Consider the following 21,480-nt stretch of genomic DNA (forward strand, 5'->3'; position numbering starts at 1 on the left):
ATATATCCCCAGTATCCCCCAGTATAATCATATATTCGCAGTATCCCCCAGTATAATCATATATTCCCAGTATCTCCCAGTATAATCATATATTCCCAGTATCCCCCAGTATAATCATATATCCCCAGTATCCCCCAGTATAATCATATATTCGCAGTATCCCCCAGTATAATCATATATTCCCAGTATCTCCCAGTATAATCATATATTCCCAGTATCTCCCAGTATAATCATATATTCCCAGTATCTCCCAGTATAATCATATATCCCCAGTATCTCCCAGTATAATCATATATTCCCAGTATCTCCCAGTATAATCATATATCTCCAGTATCCCCCAGTATAATCATATATCCCCAGTATCTCTCAGTATAATGATATATTCCCAGTATCCCCCAGTATAAGAATATATCCCCAGCATCCCCCAGTATAATGATATATTCCCTGTATCTCCCAGTATAATGATATATTCCCAGTATCTTCCAGTATAATCAAATATTCCCAGTATCTCTCAGTATAATCATATATCCCCAGCATCCCCCAGTATAATGATATATCCCCAGTATCTCCCAGTATAATCATATATTCCCAGTATCTCTCAGTATAATCATATATTCCCAGTATAATGATATATTCCCAGTATCTCCCAGTATAATGATATATCCCCAGTATCCCCCAGTATAATGATATATTCCCAGTATCCCCCAGTATAATGATATATTCCCAGTATCTCCCAGTATAATGATATATCCCCAGTATCCCCCAGTATAATGATATATTCCCAGTATCCCCCAGTATAATCATATATCCCCAGTATCCCCCAGTATAATGATATATTCCCAGTATCTCCCAGTATAATCATATATCCCCAGTATTCCCCAGTATAATGATATATTCCCAGTATCCCCCAGTATAATGATATATTCCCAGTATCTCCCAGTATAATGATATATCCCCAGTATCCCCCAGTATAATGATATATTCCCAGTATCTCCCAGTATAATGATATATTCCCAGCATCTCTCAGTATAATCATATATCCCCAGTATCTCCCAGTATAATGATATATCCCCAGTATCCCCCAGTATAATGATATATTCCCAGTATCCCCCAGTATAATCATATATCCCCAGTATCTCCCAGTATAATCATATATCCCCAGTATCTCCCAGTATAATGATATATTCCCAGTATCTCCCAGTATAATGATATATTCCCAGGATCTCCCAGTATAATCATATATCCCCAGTATCTCTCAGTATAGTGATATATTCTCAGTATCTCCCAGTATAATCATATATTCCCAGTATCCCCCAGTATAATGATATATTCCCAGTATCTCCCAGTATAATCATATATTGCCAGTATCTCCCAGTATAATCATATATCTCCAGTATCTCCCAGTATAATCATATATCTCCAGTATCTCCCAGTATAATCATATATTCGCAGTATCCCCCAGTATAATCATATATTCCCAGTATCTCCCAGTATAATCATATATTCCCAGTATCTCCCAGTATAATCATATATTCCCAGTATCCCCCAGTATAATGATATATTCCCAGTATCTCCCAGTATAATCATATATTCCCAGTATCCCCCAGTATAATCATATATTCTCAGTATCTCCCAGTATAATCATATATTCCCAGTATCTCCCAGTATAATCATATATTCCCAGTATCCCCCAGTATAATGATATATTCCCAGTATCTCCTAGTATAATGATATATTCCCAGTATCTCTCAGTATAATCATATATTGCCAGTATCTCCCAGTATAATCATACATTCCCAGTATCTCTCAGTATAATCATATATCCCCAGCATCCCCCAGTATAATGATATATTCCCAGTATAATGATATATTCCCAGCATCTCCCAGTATAATGATATATTCCCAGTATCTCCCAGTATAATCAAATATTCCCAGTATCTCTCAGTATAATCATATATTCCCAGTGTCTCCCAGTATAATGATATATTCCCAGTATCTCCCAGTATAATGATATATCCCCAGTATCTCCCAGTATAATCATATATCCCCAGCATCCCCCAGTATAATCATATATCTCCAGTATCCCCCAGTATAATCATATATTCGCAGTATCCCCCAGTATAATCATATATTCCCAGTATCTCCCAGTATAATCATATATTCCCAGTATCTCCCAGTATAATCATATATCCCCAGTATCCCCCAGTATAATCATATATTCGCAGTATCCCCCAGTATAATCATATATTCCCAGTATCTCCCAGTATAATCATATATTCCCAGTATCCCCCAGTATAATCATATATCCCCAGTATCCCCCAGTATAATCATATATTCCCAGTATCTCCCAGTATAATCATATATTCCCAGTATCTCCCAGTATAATCATATATTCCCAGTATCTCCCAGTATAATCATATATCCCCAGTATCTCCCAGTATAATCATATATTCCCAGTATCTCCCAGTATAATCATATATTCCCAGTATCCCCAAGTATAATGATATATTCCCAGTATCTCCCAGTATAATCATATATTCCCAGTATCCCCCAGTATAATCATATATTCTCAGTATCTCCCAGTATAATCATATATTCCCAGTATCTCCCAGTATAATCATATATTCCCAGTATCCCCCAGTATAATGATATATTCCCAGTATCTCCCAGTATAATGATATATTCCTGTATCTCTCAGTATAATCATATATTGCCAGTATCTCCCAGTATAATCATATATTCCCAGTATCTCTCAGTATAATCATATATCCCCAGCATCCCCCAGTATAATGATATATTCCCAGTATAATGATATATTCCCAGCATCTCCCAGTATAATGATATATTCCCAGTATCTCCCAGTATAATCAAATATTCCCAGTATCTCTCAGTATAATCATATATTCCCAGTGTCTCCCAGTATAATGATATATTCCCAGTATCTCCCAGTATAATGATATATCCCCAGTATCTCCCAGTATAATCATATATCCCCAGCATCCCCCAGTATAATCATATATCCCCAGTATCCCCCAGTATAATCATATATTCGCAGTATCCCCCAGTATAATCATATATTCCCAGTATCTCCCAGTATAATCATATATTCCCAGTATCTCCCAGTATAATCATATATCCCCAGTATCCCCCAGTATAATCATATATTCGCAGTATCCCCCAGTATAATCATATATTCCCAGTATCTCCCAGTATAATCATATATTCCCAGTATCCCCCAGTATAATCATATATCCCCAGTATCCCCCAGTATAATCATATATTCCCAGTATCTCCCAGTATAATCATATATTCCCAGTATCTCCCAGTATAATCATATATTCCCAGTATCTCCCAGTATAATCATATATCCCCAGTATCTCCCAGTATAATCATATATTCCCAGTATCATCATATATCTCCAGTATCCCCCAGTATAATCATATATCCCCAGTATCTCTCAGTATAATGATATATTCCCAGTATCCCCCAGTATAATCATATATCCCCAGCATCCCCCAGTATAATGATATATTCCCTGTATCTCCCAGTATAATGATATATTCCCAGTATCTCCCAGTATAATCAAATATTCCCAGTATCTCTCAGTATAATCATATATCCCCAGCATCCCCCAGTATAATGATATATCCCCAGTATCTCCCAGTATAATCATATATTCCCAGTATCTCTCAGTATAATCATATATTCCCAGTATAATGATATATTCCCAGTATCTTCCAGTATAATGATATATCCCCAGTATCCCCCAGTATAATGATATATTCCCAGTATCCCCCAGTATAATGATATATTCCCAGTATCTCCCAGTATAATGATATATTCCCAGTATCTCCCAGTATAATGATATATCCCCAGTATCCCCCAGTATAATGATATATTCCCAGTATCCCCCAGTATAATCATATATCCCCAGTATCCCCCAGTATGATATATTCCCAGTATCTCCCAGTATAATCATATATCCCCAGTATTCCCCAGTATAATGATATATTCCCAGTATCCCCCAGTATAATGATATATTCCCAGTATCTCCCAGTATAATGATATATCCCCAGTATCCCCCAGTATAATGATATATTCCCAGTATCTCCCAGTATAATGATATATTCCCAGTATCTCTCAGTATAATCATATATCCCCAGTATCTCCCAGTATAATGATATATCCCCAGTATCCCCCAGTATAATGATATATTCCCAGTATCCCCCAGTATAATCATATATCCCCAGTATCTCCCAGTATAATCATATATCCCCAGTATCTCCCAGTATAATGATATATTCCCAGTATCTCCCAGTATAATGATATATTCCCAGGATCTCCCAGTATAATGATATATCCCCAGTATCCCCCAGTATAATGATATATTCCCAGTATCCCCCAGTATAATGATATATCCCCAGTATCCCCCAGTATAATGATATATTCCCCGTATCCCCCAGTATAATCATATATCCCCAGTATCTCCCAGTATAATCATATATTCCCAGTATCTCCGAGTATAATCATATATCCCCAGTATCCCCCAGTATAATGATATATTCCCAGTATCCCCCAGTATAATCATATATCTCCAGCATCCCCCAGTATAATCATATATTCCAAGTATCTCCCAGTATAATCATATATTCCCAATATCTCTCAGTATAATCATATATCCCCAGCATCCCCCAGTATAATCATATATTCCCAGTATCTCCCAGTATAATCATATATTCCCAGTATCTCTCAGTATAATCATATATCCCCAGCATCCCCCAGTATAATCATATATTTCCAGTATCTCTCAGTATAATCATATATCCCAGCATCCCCCAGTATAATCATATATTCCCAGTATCTCCCAGTATAATCATATATTCCCAGTATCCCCCAGTATAATCATATATCCCCAGCATCCCCCAGTATAATCATATATTCCCAGTATCTCCCAGTATAATCATATATTCCCAGTATCTCCCAGTATAATCATATATCCCCAGCATCCCCCAGTATAATGATATATTCCCAGTATCTCCCAGTATAATCATATATCCCCAGTATCTCCAAGTATAATGATATATTCCCAGTATCTCCCAGTATAATCACATATCCCCAGTATCTTCCAGTATAATCATATATCCCCAGTATCTTCCAGTATAATGATATATTCCCAGTATCTTCCAGTATAATCATATATCCCCAGTATCTCCCAGTATAATCATATATCCCCAGTATCTCCCAGTATAATCATATATTCCCAGTATAATCATATATCCCCAGTATCTCCCAGTATAATCATATATCCCCAGTATCTCCCAGTATAATCATATATCCCCAGTATCTCCCAGTATAATCATATATCCCCAGTATCTCCCAGTATGATATATTCCCAGTATCTCCCAGTATAATCATATATCCCCAGTATCTCCCAGTATAATGATATATTCCCAGTATCTCCCAGTATAATCATATATTCCCAGTATCTCCCAGTATAATCATATATCCCCAGTATCTCCCAGTATAATCATATATCCCCAGTATCCCCCAGTATAATCATATATCCCCAGTATAATCATATATCCCCAGTATCTCCCAGTATAATCATATATTCCCAGTATCTCCCAGTATAATCATATATCCCCAGTATCTCCCAGTATAATGATATATTCCCAGTATCTCCCAGTATAATCATATATCCCCAGTATCTCCCAGTATAATCATATATCCCCAGTATCTCCCAGTATAATCATATATTCCCAGTATAATCATATATCCCCAGTATCTCCCAGTATAATCATATATCCCCAGTATCTCCCAGTATAATGATATATTCCCAGTATCTCCCAGTATAATCATATATTTCCAGTATCTCCCAGTATAATCATATATCCCCAGTATCTCCCAGTATAATCATATATCCCCAGTATCCCCCAGTATAATCATATATCCCCAGTATAATCATATATCCCCAGTATCTCCCAGTATAATGATATATTCCCAGTATCTCCCAGTATAATCATATATCCCCAGTATCTCCCAGTATAATGATATATTCCCAGTATCTCCCAGTATAATCATATATCCCCAGTATCTCCCAGTATAATCATATATCCCCAGTATCTCCCAGTATAATGATATATTCCCAGTATCTCCCAGTATAATCATATATCCCCAGTATCTCCCAGTATAATCATATATCCCCAGTATCTCCCAGTATAATCATATATTCCCAGTATAATCATATATCCCCAGTATCTCCCAGTATAATCATATATCCCCAGTATCTCCCAGTATAATCATATATCCCCAGTATCTCCCAGTATAATCATATATCCCCAGTATCTCCCAGTATAATGATATATTCCCAGTATCTCCCAGTATAATGATATATTCCCAGTATCCCCCAGTATAATCATATATCCCCAGTATCTCCCAGTATAATCATATATCCCCAGTATCTCCCAGTATAATGATATATTCCCAGTATCTCCCAGTATAATCATATATCCCCAGTATCTCCCAGTATAATCATATATCCCCAGTATCTCCCAGTATAATCATATATCCCCAGTATCTCCCAGTATAATGATATATTCCCAGTATCTCCCAGTATAATCATATATTCCCAGTATCTCCTAGTATAATCATATATCCCCAGTATCTCCCAGTATAATCATATATCCCCAGTATCCCCCAGTATAATCATATATTCCCAGTATAATCATATATCCCCAGTATCTCCCAGTATAATCATATATCCCCAGTATCCCCCAGTATAATCATATATTCCCAGTATAATCATATATCCCCAGTATCTCCCAGTATAATCATATATCCCCATTATGTCCCAGTATAATCATATATCCCCAGTATCTCCCAGTATAATCATATATCCCCAGTATCTCCCAGTATAATGATATATTCCCAGCATCCCCCAGTATAATCATATATTCCCAGTATAATCATATATCCCCAGTATCTCCCAGTATAATCATATATCCCCAGTATCCCCCAGTATAATCATATATTCCCAGTATAATCATATATCCCCAGTATCTCCCAGTATAATCATATATTCCCAGTATAATCATATATCCCCAGTATCTCCCAGTATAATCATATATCCCCAGCATCCCCCAGTATAATCATATATCCCCAGCATCCCCCAGTATAATCATATATTCCCGGTATCCCCCAGTATAATCATATATCCCCAGTATCCCCCAGTATAATCATATATCCCCAGTATCCCCCAGTATAATCATATATCCCCAGTGTCCCCCAGTATAATGATATATTCCCAGCATCTCCCAGCACGGGTCGGTTTGGCCCCCAGGGCCCCCCGCTGTACCCAGCCCCGGTGTCTCTTACCTTCGCACTCGCCCCCGTTGGTGGGGTTCCCGTGGTACCCTGGCATGCAGGCCTCGCAGTGTTTCCCTGTGGTCAGGTTCTTGCACTGTTCACACACGTTGTTGCTGACGCAGGTGCTGTGCCCGTTACATTGGCATGCTGCAAGAAGAGCAGGAGTTTACAGAGCAGGGTGGAGCACACAGCGGGGCAGTAATACACCGCACATTATATGGCGATATTATAGCATACAGTGCAGTGGTATAATGATGTCGGGGGCGCAGTGCCCGGGGTCTGGCTGGCAGCAGCGGGTTCTGCCGGGTGTCTGCGCCGCTCCCTGCCGGTGCGCTGTCTCTGCCGCCATTCAGAGCTGCACCTAATAGAGCGCGGCAGGTTATGGCGGCACAGAGATTGTTACTGACGTTATCCAGCGGTAATATAATGTGTAATGCAGGAAGGTAACAATAGAGATCCCTCAGGGTGTAGAGAGGACGGGCGTGAAAATAACCTGTGTTACTCCAGGACGGGCTGTGGGGGTCTGCACGCCAGAAACCCCCCCTAGTACCTGACTGCAGAACGATTCCTGGCGTAGCGCGCGGAGGCGCACAAGACTCGTCAGACGCTCCAGATCCACACAGAGGCGCGTACCCCACCGCGAATCAGGGGCGTCTGACTCCTGCGCGGACCCCGATAACAACGCTGCCGGTCGTGAGGAATCGCCCGATGTCCCCTCTCACATCCCGCAGCCGGGCTCCGACTGCTGCTGCTCGGGGGTCTCACATTATGACAGGTTCTCCTCATTACCTGCATCTGCTCCAGCTCCTGATATCACATACAGTCATGGCAGAAAGTGTCGGCGCCCTAGAAAGTGTTCCAGAAAATGAAGTCTTTCTCCCAGAACATTATCACAACTCTACACATTTTGTTACACGGGTTTATTTCCTTTGTGTATTTGAACAACCCAAAAAAAAACTGAGAAAAAAAGCAAAATTGAACATAATTTCACACAAAACCTAAAAAATGGTCCGGACACAATTGTTTCCCCTCCTTAATATTTGGTTGCGCCCTTTGGAATAAATACCTGCAATCAGTCTCTTCCTATAACCATCAGCTTCTTACTCCTCAGCTGGGATCTTGGACTCTTCTTACAAATATCTCCAGGTCTCTCATATGTGAAGACGTCTTCTCCTAACAGGTGATCAATTTTGGTTCTCAAGTCCTCAAACAGTTCTCTTCTCCTCTCTCTGTTCTCCATTCTTAGTGCGGCACACAGACACACAATGCAAAGATGGAGTCAACTTCTCCCCTTTTTATCTGGTTTCAGGTATGATTCTCCTATTGCCTGCACCCGTTACTTGCCACAGGTGAGTGTGAACGAGCATCACATGCTTGAAACAAAGTAGTTTACCCACAATTTTGGAAAGGTGCCAACAATTGTGTCTGGACCATTTTGGGGATTTTGTGTGAAATTATGTCCAATTTGTTGTTTTTTTCTTTTGTTTTTTTTTGTGTTGTTCCAATACACACAAAGGAAATAAACCTGTGTATAACAAAACATGTGTGACTGTGATAAAGTTCTGGGAGAAATACTTCATTTTGTGCAACAATTTCAAGGGTGCCAACACTTTAGGCCATGACTGTATTAGAATAAACACTTTATATTATTGAGAGTTACAATATATAGCAGTGCAGTAATGTACATTATAAAGTATTATTATACACAGTGTCCACTATACAGTGTTATTATACACAGTGTACATTATACAGAGGTGACCACCGGGGACACTACACGGACTCCACCAGTGATGAACACCATGAATTCCCCCGGTCCTGAGGAAGGACGTCATTCTTCTCACCTGGACAGTGGATGAAGGACCACTCGTAGCTCTTGTCCCGCGGGCACAAACTGGTATCCAGAACCATCTCACTCGACTGTTTGCTCTGAGGTTTCATCGGTCCACGGGACGAACCTTCTATACAGCTGCCCTTCCCAGTGTTACTGGGGTCATTACACCAACCACAACCCGGGTGCTCCAAGCACTGAGAGCAAGTGCGGAAGCCGGAGCAATTCTGAGCTGTAGAGAGAGAAGAAGAAACTCAGGAGCCACAGAAACGAGACGATAGAAGAAAAGCAGTTATATTCTTGCACATAGGGGGCAGTATTATAGTAGTTATATTCTTGCACATAGGGGGCAGTATTATAGTAGTTATATTCTTGTACATAGGGGCAGTATTATAGTAGTTATATTCCTGTACATAGGGGCAGTATTATAGTAGTTATATTCTTGTACATAGGAGCAGTATTATAGTAGTTATATTCTTGTACATAGGGGCAGTATTATAGTAGTTATATTCCTGTACATAGGGGCAGTATTATAGTAGTTATATTCTTGTACATAGGAGCAGTATTATAGTAGTTATATTCTTGTACATAGGAGCAGTATTATAGTAGTTATATTCCTGTACATAGGGGGCAGTATTATAGTAGTTATATTCTTGTACATAGGGGGCAGTATTATAGTAGCTATATTCTTGTACATAGGGGGCAGTATTATAGTAGCTATATTCTTGTACATATGGAGCAGTATTATAGTAGCTATATTCTTGTACATAGGGAGCAGTATTATAGTAGTTATATTCTTGTATATAGGAGCAGTATTATAGTAGTTATATTCTTGTACATAGGGGCAGTATTATAGTAGTTATATTCTTGTACATAGGAGGCAGTATCATAGTAGTTATATTCTTGTACATAGGGGCAGTATTATAGTAGTTATATTCTTGTACATAGAAGCAGTATTATAGTAGTTATATTCTTGTACATAGGGGCAGTATTATAGAAGTTATATTCTTGAATATAGGGGGCAGTATTATAGTAGTTATATTCTTGTACATAGGGGCAGTATTATAGTAGTTATATTCTTGTACATAGGAGCAGTATTATAGTAGTTATATTCTTGTACATAGCGGGCAGTATTATAGTAGTTATATTCTTGTACATAGGGGCAGTATCATAGTAGTTATATTCTTGTACATAGGGGCAGTATTATAGTAGTTATATTCTTGTACATAGAAGCAGTATTATAGTACTTATATTCTTGTACATAGGGGCAGTATTATAGAAGTTATATTCTTGAATATAGGGGGCAGTATTATAGTAGTTATATTCTTGTACATAGGGGTAGTATTATAGTAGTTATATTTTTGTACATAGGAGTAGTATTATAGTAGTTATATTCTTGTACATAGGGGCAGTATTATAGAAGTTATATTCTTGTACATAGGGGGCAGTATTATAGTAGTTATATTCTTGTACATAGGGGCAGTATTATAGTAGCTATATTCTTGTACATAGGGGCAGTATTATAGTAGTTATATTCTTGTACATAGGGGCAGTATTATAGTAGCTATATTCTTGTACATAGGGGCAGTATTATAGTAGTTTTATTCTTGTACATAGGGAGCAGTATTATAGTAGTTATATTTTTGTACATAGGAGCAGTATTATAGTAGTTATATTCTTGTACATAGGGGTAGTATTATAGTAGTTATATTCTTGTACATAGGGAGCAGTATTATAGTAGTTATATTCTTGTACATAGGAGCAGTATTATAGTAGTTATATTCTTGTACATAGGGGCAGTATTATAGTAGTTATATTCTTGTAGATAGGGGCTGTATTATAGTAGTTATATTCTTGTACATAGGGGGCAGTATTATAGTAGTTATATTCTTGTACATAGGGGGCAGTATTATAGTAGTTATAGTCTTGTACATAGGGGGCAGTATTATAGTAGTTATAGTCTTGTACATAGGGGCAGTATTATAGTAGTTATATTCTAGTACATAGGAGCAGTATTATAGTAGTTATATTGGTGTACATAGGAGCAGTATTAAAGTAGTTATATTGTTGTACATAGAGAGCAGTATTATAGTAATTATATTCTTGTACATAGGGGGCAGTATTATAGTAGTTATATTCTTGTACATAGGGGGCAGTATTATAGTAGTTATATTCTTGTACATAGGAGCAGTATTATAGTAGTTATATTGTTGTACATAGAGAGCAGTATTATAGTAGTTATATTCTTGTACATAGGGGGCAGTATTATAGTAGTTATATTCTTGTACATAGGGGGCAGTATTATAGTAGTTATATTCTTGTACATAGGGGGCAGTATTATAGTAGTTATATTCTTGTACATAGGAGCAGTATTATAGTAGTTATATTCTTGTACATAGGAGCAGTATTATAGTAGTTATATTCTTGTACATAGGGGCAGTATTATAGTAGTTATATTGTTGTACATAGAGAGCAGTATTATAGTAGTTATATTCTTGTACATAGAGAGCAGTATTATAGTAGTTATATTCTTGTACATAGGGGGCAGTATTATAGTAGTTATATTCTTGTATATAGGGGCAGTATTATAGTAGTTATATTCTTGTACATAGGGGCAGTATTATAGTAGTTATATTCTTGTACATAGGGGCAGTATTATAGTAGCTATATTCTTGTACATAGGGGCAGTATTATAGTAGTTTTATTCTTGTACATAGGGAGCAGTATTATAGTAGTTATATTTTTGTACATAGGAGCAGTATTATAGTAGTTATATTCTTGTACATAGGGGTAGTATTATAGTAGTTATATTCTTGTACATAGGGAGCAGTATTATAGTAGTTATATTCTTGTACATAGGAGCAGTATTATAGTAGTTATATTCTTGTACATAGGGGCAGTATTATAGTAGTTATATTCTTGTAGATAGGGGCTGTATTATAGTAGTTATATTCTTGTACATAGGGGGCAGTATTATAGTAGTTATATTCTTGTACATAGGGGGCAGTATTATAGTAGTTATAGTCTTGTACATAGGGGGCAGTATTATAGTAGTTATAGTCTTGTACATAGGGGCAGTATTATAGTAGTTATATTCTAGTACATAGGAGCAGTATTATAGTAGTTATATTGGTGTACATAGGAGCAGTATTAAAGTAGTTATATTGTTGTACATAGAGAGCAGTATTATAGTAATTATATTCTTGTACATAGGGGGCAGTATTATAGTAGTTATATTCTTGTACATAGGGGGCAGTATTATAGTAGTTATATTCTTGTACATAGGAGCAGTATTATAGTAGTTATATTGTTGTACATAGAGAGCAGTATTATAGTAGTTATATTCTTGTACATAGGGGGCAGTATTATAGTAGTTATATTCTTGTACATAGGGGGCAGTATTATAGTAGTTATATTCTTGTACATAGGGGGCAGTATTATAGTAGTTATATTCTTGTACATAGGAGCAGTATTATAGTAGTTATATTCTTGTACATAGGAGCAGTATTATAGTAGTTATATTCTTGTACATAGGGGCAGTATTATAGTAGTTATATTGTTGTACATAGAGAGCAGTATTATAGTAGTTATATTCTTGTACATAGAGAGCAGTATTATAGTAGTTATATTCTTGTACATAGGGGGCAGTATTATAGTAGTTATATTCTTGTATATAGGGGCAGTATTATAGTAGTTATATTCTTGTATATAGGGGCAGTATTATAGTAGTTATATTCTTGTACATAGGAGCAGTATTATAGTAGTTATATTCTTGTACATAGGGGGCAGTATTATAGTAGTTATATTCTTGTACATAGGGGGCAGTATTATAGCAGTTATATTCTTGCACATAGGACCAGTATTATAGTAGTTATATTCTTGTACATAGGAGCAGTATTATAGTAGTTATATTCTTGTACATAGGGGGCAGTATTATGGTAGTTATAGTCTTGTACATAGGGGGCAGTGTTATAGTAGTCATATTCTTGTACATAGGGGGCAGTATTATAGTAGTTATATTCTTGTACATAGGGGCAGTATTATAGTAGTTATATTCTTGTACATAGGGGGCAGTATTATAGTAGTTATATTCTTGCATATAGGAGCAGTATTATAGCAGTTATATTCTTGTACATAGGGGGCAGTATTATAGTAGTTATATTCTTGTACATAGGGGGCAGTATTATAGTAGTTATATTCTTGTACATAGGGGGCAGTATTATAGTAGTTATATTCTTGCATATAGGAGCAGTATTATAGTAGTTATATTCTTCTACATAGGGGGCAGTATTATAGTAGTTATATTCTTGTACATAGGGGGCAGCATTATAGTATTTATATTCTTGTACATAGGGGGCAGCATTATAGTAGTTATATTCTTGTACATAGGGGGCAGTATTATAGTAGCTATATTCTTGTACATAGGGGGCAGTATTATAGTAGTTATATTCTTGTACATAGGAGCAGTATTATAGTAGTTATATTCTTGTACATAGGAGCAGTATTATAGTAGTTATATTCTTGTACATAGGGGCAGTATTATAGTAGTTATATTCTTGTACATAGGAGCAGTATTATAGTAGTTATATTCTTGTACATAGGGGGCAGTATTATAGTAGTTATATTCTTGTACATAGGAGCAGTATTATAGTAGTTATATTCTTGTACATAGGGGACAGTATTATAGTAGTTATATTCTTGTACATAGGGGCAGTATTATAGTAGTTATATTCTTGTATATAGGAGCAGTATTATAGTAGTTATATTCTTGTACATAGGAGCAGTATTATAGTAGTTATATTCTTGTACATAGGGGCAGCATTATAGTAGTTATATTCTTGTACATAGGAGCAGTATTATAGTAGTTATATTCTTGTACATAGGGGCAGTATTATAGTAGTTATATTCTTGTATATAGGAGCAGTATTATAGTAGTTATATTCTTGTATATAGGAGCAGTATTATAGTAGTTATATTCTTGTACATAGGAGCAGTATTATAGTAGTTATATTCTTGTACATAGGGGCAGCATTATAGTAGTTATATTCTTGTACATAGGAGCAGTATTATAGTAGTTATATTCTTGAACATAGGAGCAGTATTATAGTAGTTATATTCTTGTACATAGGGGGCAGTATTATAGTAGTTATATTCTTGTACATAGTAGCAGTATTATAGTGATTATATTCTTGTACATAGGAGTAGTATTATAGTAGTTATATTCTTGTACATAGGGGCAGTATTATAGTAGTTATATTCTTGTACATAGGGGGCAGTATTATAGTAGTTATATTCTTGTACATAGGGGCAGTATTATAGTAGTTATATTCTTGTACATAGGAGCAGTATTATAGTAGTTATATTCTTGTACATAGAGGCACTATTATAGTAGTTATATTCTTGTACATAGAGGGCAGAATTATAGTAGTTATATTCTTGTACATAGGGGCAGTATTATAGTAGTTATATTCTTGTATATAGGAGCAGTATTATAGTAGTTATATTCTTGTACATAGGAGCAGTATTATAGTAGTTATATTCTTGTACATAGGGGCAGCATTATAGTAGTTATATTCTTGTACATAGGAGCAGTATTATAGTAGTTATATTCTTGTACATAGGAGCAGTATTATAGTGGTTATATTCTTGTACATAGGGGGCAGTATTATAGTAGTTATATTCTTGTACATAGTAGCAGTATTATAGTGATTATATTCTTGTACATAGGAGCAGTATTATAGTGATTATATTCTTGTATATAGGGGGCAGTATTATAGTAGTTATATTCTTGAACATAGGGGGCAGTATTATAGCAGTTATATTCTTGCACATAGGGGGCAGTATTATAGTAGTTATATTCTTGTATATAGGGGACAGTATTATAGTAGTTATATTCTTGTATATAGGGGGCAGTATTATAGTAGTTATATTCTTGTACATAGGGGGCAGTATTATAGTAGTTATATTCTTGAACATAGGGGGCAGTATTATAGCAGTTATATTCTTGCACATAGGGGGCAGTATTATAGTAGTTATATTCTTGTACATAGGGGGCAGTATTATAGTAGTTATATTCTTGTACATAGGGGCAGTATTATAGTAGTTACATTCTTGTACATAGGGGCAGTATTATAGTAGTTATATTCTTGTATATAGGGGGCAGTATTATAGTAGTTATATTCTTGTACATAGGGGTAGTATTATAGTAGTTATATTCTTGTACATAGGAGCAGTATTATAGTAGTTATATTCTTGTACATAGGGGCAGTATTATAGTAGTTATATTCTTGTATATAGGGGCAGTATTATAGTAGTTATATTCTTGTACATAAGGGGCAGTATTATAGTAGTTATATTCTTGTATATAGGGGCAGTATTATAGTAGTTATATTCTTGTACATAGGGAGCAGTATTATAGTAGTTATATTCTTGTACATAGGGGCAGTATTATAGTAGTTATATTCTTGTATATAGGGGCAGTATTATAGTAGTTATATTCTTGTACATAAGGGGCAGTATTATAGTAGTTATATTCTTGTATATAGGGGCAGTATTATAGTAGTTATATTCTTGTACATAGGGAGCAGTATTATAGTAGTTATATTCTTGTACATAGGGGCAGTATTATAGTAGTTATATTCTTGTACATAGGAGCAGTACTATAGTAGTTATATTCTTGTACATAGGGGCAGTATTATAGTAGCTATATTCTTGTACATAGGGGCAGTATTATAGTAGTTATATTCTTGTACATAGGAGCAGTATTATAATAGTTATATTCTTGTATATAGGGGCAGTATTATAGTAGTTATATTCTTGTACATAGGGGGCAGTATTATAGTAGTTATATTCTTGTATATAGGGGCAGTATTATAGTAGTTATATTCTTGTACATAAGGGGCAGTATTATAGTAGTTATATTCTTGTACATAGGGGCAGTATTATAGTAGTTATATTTTTGTATATAGGGGCAGTATTATAGTAGTTATATTCTTGTACATAGGGGGCAGTATTATAGTAGTTATATTCTTGTAAATAGGGGCAGTATTATAGTAGTTATATTCTTGTACATAAGGGGCAGTATTATAGTAGTTATATTCTTGTATATAGGGGCAGTATTATAGTAGTTATATTCTTGTACATAGGGAGCAGTATTATAGTAGTTATATTCTTGTACATAGGGGCAGTATTATAGTAGTTATATTCTTGTACATAGGAGCAGTATTATAGTAGTTATATTCTTGTACATAGGGGCAGTATTATAGTAGCTATATTCTTGTACATAGGGGCAGTATTATAGTAGTTATATTCTTGTACATAGGAGCAGTATTATAGTAGTTATATTCTTGTACATAGGAGCAGTATTATAATAGTTATATTCTTGTACATAGGGGCAGTATTATAGTAGTTATATTCTTGTACTTAGGGTCAGTATTATAGTAGCTATATTCTTGTACATAGGAGCAGTATTATAGTAGTTATATTCTTGTACATAGGGGCAGTATTATAGTAGTTATATTCTTGTACATAGGGGCAGTATTATAGTAGTTATATTCTTGTACATAGGAGCAGTATTATAGTAGTTATATTCTTGTACATAGGGAGCAGTATTATAGTAGTTATATTCTTGTACATAGGGGCAGTATTATAGTAGTTATATTCTTGTACATAGGGGGCAGTATTATAGTAGTTATATTCTTGTACATAGGAGCAGTATTATAGTAGTTATATTCTTGTACATAGGAGCAGTATTATAGTAGTTATATTCTTGTACATAGCAGTATTATAGTAGTTATATTCCTGTACATAGGAGCAGTATTATAGCAGTTATATTCTTGCACATAGGGGGCAGTATTATAGTAGTTATATTCTTGTACATAGGGGGCAGTATTATAGTAGTTATATTCTTGTACATAGGGGCAGTATTATAGTAGTTACATTCTTGTACATAGGGGGCAGTATTATAGTAGTTATATTCTTGTACATAGTAGCAGTATTATAGTGATTATATTCTTGTACATAGGAGTAGTATTATAGTAGTTATATTCTTGTACATAGGGGCAGTATTATAGTAGTTATATTCTTGTACATAGGGGGCAGTATTATAGTAGTTATATTCTTGTACATAGGGGCAGTATTATAGTAGTTATATTCTTGTACATAGGAGCAGTATTATAGTAGTTATATTCTTGTACATAGAGGCACTATTATAGTAGTTATATTCTTGTACATAGAGGGCAGAATTATAGTAGTTATATTCTTGTACATAGGGGCAGTATTATAGTAGTTATATTCTTGTATATAGGAGCAGTATTATAGTAGTTATATTCTTGTACATAGGAGCAGTATTATAGTAGTTATATTCTTGTACATAGGGGCAGCATTATAGTAGTTATATTCTTGTACATAGGAGCAGTATTATAGTAGTTATATTCTTGTACATAGGAGCAGTATTATAGTGGTTATATTCTTGTACATAGGGGGCAGTATTATAGTAGTTATATTCTTGTACATAGTAGCAGTATTATAGTGATTATATTCTTGTACATAGGAGCAGTATTATAGTGATTATATTCTTGTATATAGGGGGCAGTATTATAGTAGTTATATTCTTGAACATAGGGGGCAGTATTATAGCAGTTATATTCTTGCACATAGGGGGCAGTATTATAGTAGTTATATTCTTGTACATAGGGGGCAGAATTATAGTAGTTATATTCTTGTACATAGGGGCAGTATTATAGTAGTTACATTCTTGTACATAGGAGCAGTATTATAGTAGTTATATTCTTGTATATAGGGGGCAGTATTATAGTAGTTATATTCTTGTACATAGGAGCAGTATTATAGTAGTTATATTCTTGTACATAGGAGCAGTATTATAGTAGTTATATTGTTGTACATAGAGAGCAGTATTATAGTAGTTATATTCTTGTACATAGAGAGCAGTATTATAGTAGTTATATTCTTGTACATAGGGGGCAGTATTATAGTAGTTATATTCTTGTATATAGGGGCAGTATTATAGTAGTTATATTCTTGTATATAGGGGCAGTATTATAGTAGTTATATTCTTGTACATAGGAGCAGTATTATAGTAGTTATATTCTTGTACATAGGGGGCAGTATTATAGTAGTTATATTCTTGTACATAGGGGGCAGTATTATAGCAGTTATATTCTTGCACATAGGACCAGTATTATAGTAGTTATATTCTTGTGCATAGGAGCAGTATTATAGTAGTTATATTCTTGTACATAGGGGGCAGTATTATGGTAGTTATAGTCTTGTACATAGGGGGCAGTGTTATAGTAGTCATATTCTTGTACATAGGGGGCAGTATTATAGTAGTTATATTCTTGTACATAGGGGCAGTATTATAGTAGTTATATTCTTGTACATAGGGGGCAGTATTATAGTAGTTATATTCTTGCATATAGGAGCAGTATTATAGCAGTTATATTCTTGTACATAGGGGGCAGTATTATAGTAGTTATATTCTTGTACATAGGGGGCAGTATTATAGTAGTTATATTCTTGTACATAGGGGGCAGTATTATAGTAGTTATATTCTTGCATATAGGAGCAGTATTATAGTAGTTATATTCTTGTACATAGGGGGCAGTATTATAGTAGTTATATTCTTGTACATAGGGGGCAGCATTATAGTATTTATATTCTTGTACATAGGGGGCAGCATTATAGTAGTTATATTCTTGTACATAGGGGGCAGTATTATAGTAGTTATATTCTTGTACATAGGGGGCAGTATTATAGTAGTTATATTCTTGTACATAGGAGCAGTATTATAGTAGTTATATTCTTGTACATAGGAGCAGTATTATAGTAGTTATATTCTTGTACATAGGGGCAGTATTATAGTAGTTATATTCTTGTACATAGGAGCAGTATTATAGTAGTTATATTCTTGTACATAGGGGGCAGTATTATAGTAGTTATATTCTTGTACATAGGAGCAGTATTATAGTAGTTATATTCTTGTACATAGGGGACAGTATTATAGTAGTTATATTCTTGTACATAGGGGCAGTATTATAGTAGTTATATTCTTGTATATAGGAGCAGTATTATAGTAGTTATATTCTTGTACATAGGAGCAGTATTATAGTAGTTATATTCTTGTACATAGGGGCAGCATTATAGTAGTTATATTCTTGTACATAGGAGCAGTATTATAGTAGTTATATTCTTGTACATAGGGGCAGTATTATAGTAGTTATATTCTTGTATATAGGAGCAGTATTATAGTAGTTATATTCTTGTATATAGGAGCAGTATTATAGTAGTTATATTCTTGTACATAGGAGCAGTATTATAGTAGTTATATTCTTGTACATAGGGGCAGCATTATAGTAGTTATATTCTTGTACATAGGAGCAGTATTATAGTAGTTATATTCCTTTACATAGGGGGCAGTATTATAGTAGTAATATTCTTGTATATAGGTGCAGTATTATAGTAGTTATATTCTTGTACATAGGGAGCAGTATTATAGTAGTTATATTCTTGAACATAGGAGCAGTATTATAGTAGTTATATTCTTGTACATAGGGGGCAGTATTATAGTAGTTATATTCTTGTACATAGGGGGCAGTATTATAGTAGTTATATTCTTGTACATAGTAGCAGTATTATAGTGATTATATTCTTGTACATAGGAGTAGTATTATAGTAGTTATATTCTTGTACATAGGGGCAGTATTATAGTAGTTATATTCTTGTACATAGGGGGCAGTATTATAGTAGTTATATTCTTGTACATAGGGGCAGTATTATAGTAGTTATATTCTTGTACATAGGAGCAGTATTATAGTAGTTATATTCTTGTACATAGAGGCACTATTATAGTAGTTATATTCTTGTACATAGAGGGCAGAATTATAGTAGTTATATTCTTGTACATAGGGGCAGTATTATAGTAGTTATATTCTTGTATATAGGAGCAGTATTATAGTAGTTATATTCTTGTACATAGGAGCAGTATTATAGTAGTTATATTCTTGTACATAGGGGCAGCATTATAGTAGTTATATTCTTGTACATAGGAGCAGTATTATAGTAGTTATATTCTTGTACATAGGAGCAGTATTATAGTGGTTATATTCTTGTACATAGGGGGCAGTATTATAGTAGTTATATTCTTGTACATAGTAGCAGTATTATAGTGATTATTTTCTTGTACATAGGAGCAGTATTATAGTGATTATATTCTTGTATATAGGGGGCAGTATTATAGTAGTTATATTCTTGAACATAGGGGGCAGTATTATAGCAGTTATATTCTTGCACATAGGGGGCAGTATTATAGTAGTTATATTCTTGTGTATAGGGGACAGTATTATAGTAGTTATATTCTTGTATATAGGGGGCAGTATTATAGTAGTTATATTCTTGTACATAGGGGGCAGTATTATAGTAGTTATATTCTTGAACATAGGGGGCAGTATTATAGCAGTTATATTCTTGCACATAGGGGGCAGTATTATAGTAGTTATATTCTTGTACATAGGGGGCAGTATTATAGTAGTTATATTCTTGTACATAGGGGCAGTATTATAGTAGTTACATTCTTGTACATAGGGGCAGTATTATAGTAGTTATATTCTTGTATATAGGGGGCAGTATTATAGTAGTTATATTCTTGTACATAGGGGTAGTATTATAGTAGTTATATTCTTGTACATAGGAGCAGTATTATAGTAGTTATATTCTTGTACATAGGGGCAGTATTATAGTAGTTATATTCTTGTATATAGGGGCAGTATTATAGTAGTTATATTCTTGTACATAAGGGGCAGTATTATAGTAGTTATATTCTTGTATATAGGGGCAGTATTATAGTAGTTATATTCTTGTACATAGGGAGCAGTATTATAGTAGTTATATTCTTGTACATAGGGGCAGTATTATAGTAGTTATATTCTTGTATATAGGGGCAGTATTATAGTAGTTATATTCTTGTACATAAGGGGCAGTATTATAGTAGTTATATTCTTGTATATAGGGGCAGTATTATAGTAGTTATATTCTTGTACATAGGGAGCAGTATTATAGTAGTTATATTCTTGTACATAGGGGCAGTATTATAGTAGTTATATTCTTGTACATAGGAGCAGTATTATAGTAGTTATATTCTTGTACATAGGGGCAGTATTATAGTAGTTATATTCTTGTATATAGGGGCAGTATTATAGTAGTTATATTCTTGTACATAGGGGCAGTATTATAGTAGTTATATTTTTGTATATAGGGGCAGTATTATAGTA

The 21,480-nt window shown here is 34.7% G+C and overlaps 1 protein-coding gene across 1 annotated transcript in view; it reads right to left on the reverse strand.

Annotated features, from left to right (window-relative positions):
* Positions 1-21,480, reverse strand: part of ATRNL1 (attractin like 1) — a 1,189,422-nt gene that overhangs the window by 710,005 nt on the left and 457,937 nt on the right. Inside the window, exons 18-19 of the mRNA XM_073684631.1 lie at positions 9,207-9,425; positions 7,375-7,512 (exon numbers count right to left, since the gene is read on the reverse strand). Of these exons, the coding sequence (XP_073540732.1) occupies positions 7,375-7,512; positions 9,207-9,425 (357 nt within the window). The remainder of the gene's footprint in view (positions 1-7,374; positions 7,513-9,206; positions 9,426-21,480) is intronic.

Source organism: Phyllobates terribilis, unplaced genomic scaffold (assembly GCF_046119375.1).
Source record: "Phyllobates terribilis strain yellow unplaced genomic scaffold, ASM4611937v1 Scaffold_5__5_contigs__length_657084704, whole genome shotgun sequence".
Taxonomy (NCBI): domain Eukaryota; kingdom Metazoa; phylum Chordata; class Amphibia; order Anura; family Dendrobatidae; genus Phyllobates; species Phyllobates terribilis.